Raw genomic sequence first — 9,855 nt, forward strand, 5'->3', positions numbered from 1 at the left:
AAGTGTTACAAGCTCAACATTCCCTCCATTGGATGGGACGTTAAGCCGTGGTCCCCTTGGTGCCTTACGTTAGTAGCAGGCTAATGCCAACGCTGGGTTTCTCTCCACCCTTCCTTACCTATCGTTTCCACAAAGCACAAATAACCTAAGCTGTACGTTGCCTCCTCCAAATATCATTCTGCAATTATCAAGATTATTAATTAATAGCCAGCCGTCCGAAGATTGATATGTCTTATCAACACTCACATCTACTATCAGCAATAGGGTGTTTTCCTATTACTTTTTAATCACTTAAATCGAACTTGATTATTACTCCTACAGTATGCATTTCATGCTCTATGATTTTTGAATGACGATATCTATTTTTCGCGATGAAATGAAAGGTGCAAAAAAAGATGAAATGAAATCCCCACACATATGCCTCATTTTCTTCCCTCCGTAGAGTGTCACGGAATCTCTTACGCCGCGATTATAGCAATAGCATCAAATCAATTACAGATGACATGGCTTCTATCCCTAAACGCTTCTGGTCATTATTTAACTCAAAACGGAAATCAACCCGAATACCAACCATCGTTAAATCAGACCAAGGGTCTTTCTCGGGAGTAGAGCGACCTTCGGCTTTGAACAAATACTTTTCCTCAAACTTCACCCCTCCCACTCCGCAATTCGAACTTCCAACACCTTATCCAGTTGCTCTCAATCACTTACCATGGTCTCTGTTATGCCTGAGGAGAGACTACGCCTCCTTAAATCTTTGCCTCCCAACAAAGCCACTGGAGCCGACAGCCTCGGATCACTCTTTCTGCACCAAACAGCTGATTCTCTCCACATCCCCCTCTGTATATTATTCAACCGATTCTTTTCATAGGGATCATTTCCTTCAACTTGGAAAAAGGCACTTATTACTCCCATTTCAAAATCCGGCAAAAAAGATGATGTAAGTAACTATCGTCCTGTGTCTATCCTCCCTATTCTTTCTATTTTATTCGAACGTGTTATTCATGACCAACTTCTATCATTTACTATCGCTTACATCTCATCCCAGCAGCATGGCTTCCTTCCAGCTAGCTCCACTGTTACGAACCTATCTATCCTACATCAGCATATCACCGCTGCTTTTGAAACCTCTTCACAACTAGATGTTTGCTACATTGACTTTGCTTAAGCCTTCGACTCCGTCAATCACACCCTTCTTATCCACAAACTGTCTTATTGCTACAATATCCACGGCTCTTTCCTATCTATACTCTCGAATTTCCTAACCGACAGCACTCAGCGAGTTGTTCTTGACGGAGCGTCTTCTCCAAGCACCCCCATCCTTTCAGGCAACCCCCAAGGCAGTGTTCTTGGACCTCTTCTCTTTTCCCTCTTCATTGACGATATTACGAGCTGTGCACTTTCTAATGCATGCAAAATTCTCCTCTTTGTAGACGACTGCAAAATATTCAAAAGAGTTGAGAATACTTCTGATTCTCAGTCTTTGCAGTCTTCCTTTCATTCCGTCAAGGCCTGGTGCCTTCAGTGGAAACTCAAAATTAATACAAGCAAATCAAAATACATACCCTTTTCTTAAAAACGCACCCTCAATCCTCATAAATATACTATTTTTAATGAAATTGTTCCGATAAAGTCCACCATCAATGACCTGGGTGTTACTTTCGACCCCAAACTAACTTTTCTTCCGCACCTAAATAAAATGAAATACAAGGCCATGTCAGTCGTGGGAGTTCTTTATCGACTCACTTCTGTTACCGATCCAATCGCCATGAGAGCTATTTTCACAGGTTGCGTTCTCCCAATCCTCGAGTACTGCTCCATTATTTACTCCACTGCCAGCCCATCTAACCTTAAAATTCTTGAACGCCCAGTTAATTTCTTTATTTCAATAGTGCGACACTATGTACCTCACCTCCGTAATTCTTCTCGCTCTGAAGTAATGTCTGTCCTATCATTGGTCCCACTATCCTCCCGTAGGAATTTCCACGATATTTCCTTAATTTACAATGCCTTAAATGGCAAGTTCCGATCCTCAGATATGCTCCCTTTCTTTTCACTCCACATTCCCAACCGCTCCTTCCGTAATAACCACCTACTACACCAACCTAAATTCCGTCTTTCTCTCTCTCTCTCTCAGGATCACTATTTTTTAGACTCCCTACCTCCTTCAATGCCATTTCGAGTACTCACCCTTCCCTGGATCTTTCAATGCCCATAGGATTATTCAAGAGGCAGCTTCAAAAAGACATGTACTGAATCCTTTTTTCCTTTTTTATATCCTTTTTAAAGTTTTTTTTATAGTTTATAGTTGTTAAAGCTGTGCATTTTATGTTTTGTATTCAATGTAAAGGCCATTATGGCTGTGTTTGAAATATGTAATAAATAAATAAATAAATAAAAAAGTGAAAATTTTCAAGTGTGCAAAAACATGATGGCTAAGTACAAATGCTGGGAAAACCCCATGTGAAATTCTGGTTCCAGCTGTCGCCATGTGAGGTGACCTGGGGAAAGGCTTTGAGCTCTGATACAACGCAGGATGCTAGCAGGTAGCAGAGTACCCTTCTAGCAGGTAGTGCTTGGTTTAAATAAGGATTATTATTCCCCTATCAAATGAAGGAAACTTTCCGACCATAAGCAGTTTTAACAGGTGACTATTAAGAGATGTTTCCCAGAGCTCTGTGCCTCGTACATGCATTGGTAATCTCAAACCATGTAAAACTCCTGGCTGCTTTTATAGAAACTAGGTCCCTGTGACGTCACGAGGAGTGGCATAGCATGGGTGCCATCTGGCCTTTTTCAAATGCAGTTAAAATTGACAATTGCGATTTGTCAGAACTGCGATTTCTAAAACCAAATAATTTGTATATTATGAATACACTAATGGTCGGTAACAAATCACAATCAATTCCTTTCGTTTTCTTTGATGAAGGAAACTACCCTACTCTTTCATCACTCATATTAATCCGCTGTTTTACATTCCATATCACCGATTCTATACATCTCATTAGAGGCTTTCAACTTTTCTTAAGATCTATAATTTACTCACATGATCTTTCACAATTCAATGTTTCCACCTTCAAATCCCAACGACTAGATGCGTCTGCAATGTTCACAAATTTGAGGCAAGTGCATTCAACATGCTCAATTAAATAACAAATGAGACAAGAATTTGGACAAGTAGGGTGCAATTTGATGGCACGAAGCGGGGCATTGATTTGTACCTCTCGAAAATCTCTCGAAATAGAAGATGTTGATGTTTAATGAAGTGAGGGAAAATGTTTTGAGTTCCTGCTGAAAGGTGTTGGGAATATTCCACAACAGAATGAATTTTTATATTACCATAATGTGCTAAAATAGCCAAGAGAGCACTTACCAAGTCATCAGTGGCCAATGGGTCCGGGGCATTATCCGAATTTTCAGCTGGATCTGGAGTGTAAATCACAGGATAATCCCCTTTACCAAGTTGATCTTCGTTCTCCACTTTCATATTAACCTTGAAGAGAATAATAGATGTCACCCATTAAATGCAACATAATAACAATAGCGCATGTCCAATAATATTTAGAAATGGTTGGATCGGATACCTCGGATCCAAATATCTGCAGATATTTCCCTTCATTGGATACATCGGATTCAAAGTTGTGGAAGACATCGGATCTGGATCCGAAATTTTGAACAATAGCTTCAGTGAATGCAGTGCCCCATAAGGGTTGAAAGAGTTCCGATTCTATTTTTGAGTGTGACATCGCATGGGATTCTTGTCCTAATCATGAACTGTTTTATTTGAAAGCTCTTCAGAGGTTACGTAGGAGAATTTCAGCCGTGAAAAATAGAAAAGGCAAAACATGACTGGCACATAGTGTGACTCTTGCCAACAGATTTTACAATCATCGGAGGAATCTCAGCGTCAGGAATTTGAAAATGCATTACGATCCGAAAATATCCGATCTGAAAAATCCAGCTCCAAAAATCAAGGATGAGATCCGAATCCAGATCCAAGAAAAATCCTGGATCCATCCATCCCTGATACTAAAAATAACAATAATAATATCATAATAATGATAATTATAATCCCTAAAATAGTAAAAACTCTTATACTTAAAACCACTCAAGCAGGCCAATATACTCATGAGATTCTTGTGACTCAAATATCAAACTCCAGAATATTAACATTCAGCTACTGCAATATTTAACCATCCTTTCACTTATTCACTATAGATATTTATCCCCAATGCCTTTTCCTCCTTCATTCACATTTACAAGTTCATGAAAATTAAAAAGATTTCCATATGAAATCAAATTTTAATAATTTGGACATGCAGTGTAATCCTAAAGGTGTCTATTCATGATCTAAAGAGTCACTTTTGTATTGTTTCCAAAAATTGCAAGAACAGTTTCTTTGACTTGGTCCATAAAATACCCGACTTGAGTGTTTCGACTTGCCACCTCGTAGCACCACTCTCTCAGCCCTGTTCTGGGAAGAGTAGAAAGTTAGCACATGCAATGAACATATGCTAACAACCTAGGCAGGGACACGTAGGGATCTCAAACCCTGAACATATTTATAAATTCATTAATTATCAACATATAAAAGCATTTGCACAGATTTACTGAATGACTAAGGAAAGCATCGACATATGTTGCAATGTGTTCCAGCGAATACTATCATCGAAAGCTTTGGCCACAAAGAAAAACATGTACTTATTGCTCATTCTCATCCAGTATAAAGCACACATTGTTTATGCTGCAGAAGCAACGGTCCTGATTTGACATATATTGCATTAAAATTCTCAAAAAAAAGAAGTGCACTACTTTTCCTGCGTGCTGAAGACCAGAAATCCAGAAACCCTTTGCTCCCAAGCTTTCTGGATTTGAGGTCCTCAATTATGTTTACAGCAACTACTGACATTCAACCAACGAATTTGTACAACTGAAGGTCTTTCAACTCTATACATATACGAGAATAAAACTTACCAACATATTGTCCAATGGTGGTTCACACTCTGGCACAGGTATATATATTTCAGTCACTTGAACTGTGCACGGGATCTGTGAAGTATCTTCGGATGCATCTCGAATACAGTCCTTTGTCTCTGAAGAAGATCTGTATTCATCTTTAGCTGCACCCTCTCCATTGATACTCTGCTGAGAAAGTTACACTATTAAACAAATGAACTCCATCTGATTCAACAAATAAGGGAGGCTCCTAATCTTAATTAAACAGGGGGTTTAATGTCTTAGGCCCATTTCTCATGGATGCAGACGGTCCGCCCAACACATTCAGATAAGGTTCTGTCCATCCACGTGGCCACTTTGCCCCCGGATCATCCATCCGTGTACAGGGCACAGAGACAGGTTTGTGCTTACACATGAACGCGGACGGCTGATGCGGACCAAGCAGATTTGTCAATGGAAATAGGGTGATAAACTTGGGGTGATAGGGTGAAATAGCTTGGAGATAACAGTGCGAGTGCGTCTTTTTACCTTGTATGTAAAGTGAAAGTGGACATGTGAAAATAATGGAAAAACTTTCATCTCGATGAACTTCAGGAAATGTGGTCATGAAAGCGGCTTTTAATTTTCTTTGTGCCACAATAGGGTGCACCCAAAACCTCCTTAGTGGGGGACTTAGTGAAAGTAAAAATCACCATGTGTTGCACGTTGCGGCACTTTAGGGGTCACTCCCAAATTTCAATTGCTCATATTTCATTAACAATTGGCAATTGGTGGTTAAAATTGTACGCAATTTCTAAATTCACCAGAATGTAGGGCCATGGGAATTTCATGAATATCTGAGTCGGTGGGTGTCATGGCCTGGTTGATTTGAAATGGAATGACACTAAAGGTAAAGTAGCATTTCTAGGATTGCCACAAACCATGACCTTTTCCACACGCTTCCCCTAAATCGAATCCTTTTATTTCATGCTCTGTGGGGGTTCCCTATTAAGTAAAATAATTATCAGAGTAGGTGAAAAATCTTCTTATTTATAGTGAAAATATGAGAAATCTCCATTCTCTGACTCAGAATGGGATATAAAGTGGCACGTCTTAATTTTTGAGAAAGTAGCAACAAAAATATTTGTAAATGGTATTCTTCCTTATTATAACTCTTCAATGACCAATATTTATAGTTTAAAAGACTGACTAGCAATTTTCAATCATCAATTACCTAATGAAAAGCTATCAGACAGCTAAATGGCTGTTGACAATGGAAGAAATACTATCTTTTCGCTGATACTCCCGCATCAAAATTTTCGAGTCGCCCCTGCAACTAGGGTTCCCATATCACTTGTACCTGTTTTCAATTTTATTGCCCTTCTAAAATAATATTATGGACTACCTTATCCTAAATAAATTTCATTGCATTATTAAAATATACAATACACAAAAAGTTTCATTTATTCAGCAATATTTAAGCCTACAGCGATTTTTGGCCCGCTTTTTCCAATTTCAGGCCACTGTGCGACTGTTATAGAATGCTTCCAATGCAACTAGCCAAAAAAACTTCTCAATCTACGAAAATAGTACAACTGCTATGCTTCTGACTTTTTTTGGATGGATAAATGAAGTCATTTTACGCACATGAACCAAAAAATCAAAGGCAAACTCTTCTGGAAAATATTTATGGGAGCGATTCAAAATTATGAACACTCATTTTTTTAATATCTAGTAGATACCTATCTAGAATATGTCTACCCTATGAAAGTGCAGCTGTTTCTTAGCCTTATAAAATGCCGACAATTTAGATACTGAGAGTAATTTAAAGAAATGATACATACCAGAGAAAAAATTTTCTGTGACAAAATGGTAAGCATTGACAATTTATTCTTATGTTATTAACCCTTTCACACTCAACATTAAGTGAAGCTGTCTTGGGATCTTCATACGCATAAGACCCAACGTCGACTATAGCTGTCGTGATTTTTTCATCAAAAACAACCGGACGCTGGCTCTAGCAGATACATGGGGAAGGGCTTTATTAATTTATAAAATTATTTGCTTGAAAATATATTTTCATTTCAGTTACATATCTCGTACTGAGTAATATCATTTTTCGTGGGTTTGGAAAAACAATTTGTCGAAAACTTTCATTTATATCCAGTCCTGATTTTCAGTAAAGACTTTTACAATTTCTATTTCTAGGGGGGTAGCTGCCCCCTTTGGTCCCCCACTGGGCATGCCCATAGGAAGTGTAGTAACCGCTTAGGTAGTATTGTCCAATGCATTTGGGCCCGGCCCGAGACCCAGCTTAGCAGGAACTTAGGGCCACTCCTTGGCAATTAAGCCCGACCCTCCCAATGCATTTATGACCAAGCAGCAATTCATTGCTGACTGAATAAATTGTCAATGGTTTTTGCAATGATTTATTTTGTAGAATTAGGCATGCTAAAATTTTGTTTAAAAATTGCTTATGCACAGAACAAAACCAAGAATTCATTTCAAAGTATTAAAAAATTGTAGTATGCAACAAAATATATCCATGAAAAAAACCAATGACAATATAACCACTTTGCAACGGTGAGGATGATTACAAATGAGTGGGAGGGTTGGGCTTAATTGCTGAGGAGTGGATCTCAAGACCTGCTTACACAATACATCAACACGTACGGGTTAATGCCTACATGTATGAATGCGAGAATGAACGCCAAAATGCACCGTGTAGCCACCCCAATTGTGCAAATCCATGCACAGAAAATAGAACCTGTTCTTATTTGGTTCATGCATTTGTACATGTACTGTTACGGTCCACCAAAATCATTAATACAAACGTACATTTACTTGTATGTATTAATGTTTCGTGTAACCAGAGCTTCAGGCCAGGCCTGAATGTATCTGACAATTGCTACCTCGACAGTCACCTCCCTTCAAACACGCCAGACACAGTCGACATCCAGTTGTTAGCGTTGAAAAATCCGACGTCCAGCACGAAAGAAGTTAACTAGATCACTTTTGCATTTATTGTTGTACCCCTCATCTGTTCATATAAATTGCCATGAAAATGGACATTAAATTTCTGAAACGTCAGCTGCTATGTTTAAAATACAAATGACCTAAAATTCGCGAGATCATAGTTCAAGATAAACAAGAGGTCCAGATCAAAAGATATGTTTTAAGACGTTTAGGTGAACTTCAGACCATGCTTGACAACTGATAAACCAAATCATCTCTAGGTCGGTCACAGTTCATTATTTGGCAGCCAATAGTAAATGTTTGTTCAATTTTATATGCTGCGGTGACCAAATTTTAAAAGGGAGTGTGGTATACATGTCATGGCCTAGTGGGTATATTGCTTACATCACTTGATCAATGGTGAACTTGGATGCCTCACTTTACCAGAAAGATTGTTTGGTACACACGAAATTGTACCGGAAGACACCATGTCTTCAGTCGTTGCCGTTAAAACGCCTACTGCATCATAACAAGAACCTTGGTAAGGCTTCACAGATTGGGATAATTACAGATTGTAGGAAATTGGACTTTAAGCGCTCCGCCAATAAAATAAGAGGGCCTTTCATGTCCCCTAATGTTTTCGATTGACAAAAGGAAGGACCTAATTAACTTCGGATCACTCATAGAAGTGTCTTTATAGTTTATGTTGGATTTAGTGGCCTTATGAAGTCATACAACATTATGCCTCTGCACTAGGGTCATCCATTTCAATATTGAATCAATCGTTTCAAATTCATTTTATATATCTATTAGGATCCGCAAATAATAATCTTCCTATATTTCTTACTGCCGTCAACACAAACCAAATATTGTCACTTCTAACTTTCTGAAGCTTAACATTGCACCGGTCTTCTATTGGGATAATATGAAAACTACTCACCCCGCAGTTATTTCTCGGCGATATTTGCCTCAGTTCTGTGTCCGATTCTAAGCAAATCTTTTTGAAAATACTGAAATCCTTGAGCTTTTTCAAACAAAGTGAACAAATTGTGGTGGGAAGGCCATCTCCCTCATCAACCTAAGAAAGCAATCAAACAATACGTTAATAATTATCTTTAGATATACGGACATAAAAGAAATAAAGCAAACATTACGAAAAAGAGAAATCTAAAAAATGAAACGTGGCACTTACTTGTAAACCGACTAAATCATGTAGGGCATGCTTCACACTTATTTCGTATTCTACATTTGAAGTGAATAAGTTGCAATAATAATAATGATTCTTCCTACAAAGTCTGCAAAAGTCACTCTCGGAATTCCTTTCTGTCGAATCCGTGAAAATCCCGATGGTACGACTCATTTTTTCACTTCAATATTTCATTTAATCTTTAAATCGGCTCAATCATCCACTCAACACTGACAGAGATCTCAAAGTCTCACAAGAAAACTTCGATGATGTGTGAAAGTGAAAACACTAAGGAATAATCTAGGAAATATCCAAAAATTAATAAATCAAATCAAAGAAAAATGACAACAGAATTGAATAGTTTGAGAATATTTCAACAATTTTAATGCTCGTTCAACACGTTAACGAAGTTTGTTAATAAGGGACGATAGCGGACAATGACAGAAGAGATGTGTATAGAATAGTTTTGTAGTTCTCGTTCTTTCCGCCTGCGGCACCCCTAAAGAACAGGCTAACTGTTTGCGTTTTAAGATTAATTTCTTTCTACCTCACTAGAAATGGAAGTTTCACAGTAAATTATCAATTTTACTTAGATTAGTGGTAGAAAAACAAATATTTTGCAGCGATAATTTAATACTTCTTTCAGAAATGTAATTAGAGCCCAATTTCAGCCGCCACGCAGGAGCAGTGACTTCATGGAATTTTCCATGGTGCCATTGCGGCCTTGCGGAGACAAAGAGGTTAAATAAAACTTTATTATAATGCATAAAAAATGTTTT

The 9,855-nt window shown here is 38.2% G+C and overlaps 1 protein-coding gene across 3 annotated transcripts in view; it reads right to left on the reverse strand.

Annotated features, from left to right (window-relative positions):
• Nucleotides 1-9,504, reverse strand: part of LOC124171999 — a 31,840-nt gene extending 22,336 nt beyond the window's left edge. For 2 of the 3 annotated variants that reach the window (XM_046551396.1, XM_046551394.1), the window contains exons 1-4: nt 9,083-9,504; nt 8,831-8,968; nt 4,975-5,145; nt 3,374-3,493 (exon numbers count right to left, since the gene is read on the reverse strand). In XM_046551396.1, the coding sequence (XP_046407352.1) occupies nt 3,374-3,493; nt 4,975-5,145; nt 8,831-8,968; nt 9,083-9,250 (597 nt within the window). In that variant the 5' untranslated portion in view covers nt 9,251-9,504. The remainder of the gene's footprint in view (nt 1-3,373; nt 3,494-4,974; nt 5,146-8,830; nt 8,969-9,082) is intronic. The other variant, XM_046551395.1, reaches the window with a different exon arrangement.
• Between the last annotated feature and the right edge of the window lie 351 nt (nt 9,505-9,855).

This window comes from Ischnura elegans (assembly GCF_921293095.1).
Source record: "Ischnura elegans chromosome 13 unlocalized genomic scaffold, ioIscEleg1.1 SUPER_13_unloc_1, whole genome shotgun sequence".
In the NCBI taxonomy this organism is placed as follows: Eukaryota; Metazoa; Arthropoda; class Insecta; order Odonata; family Coenagrionidae; genus Ischnura; species Ischnura elegans.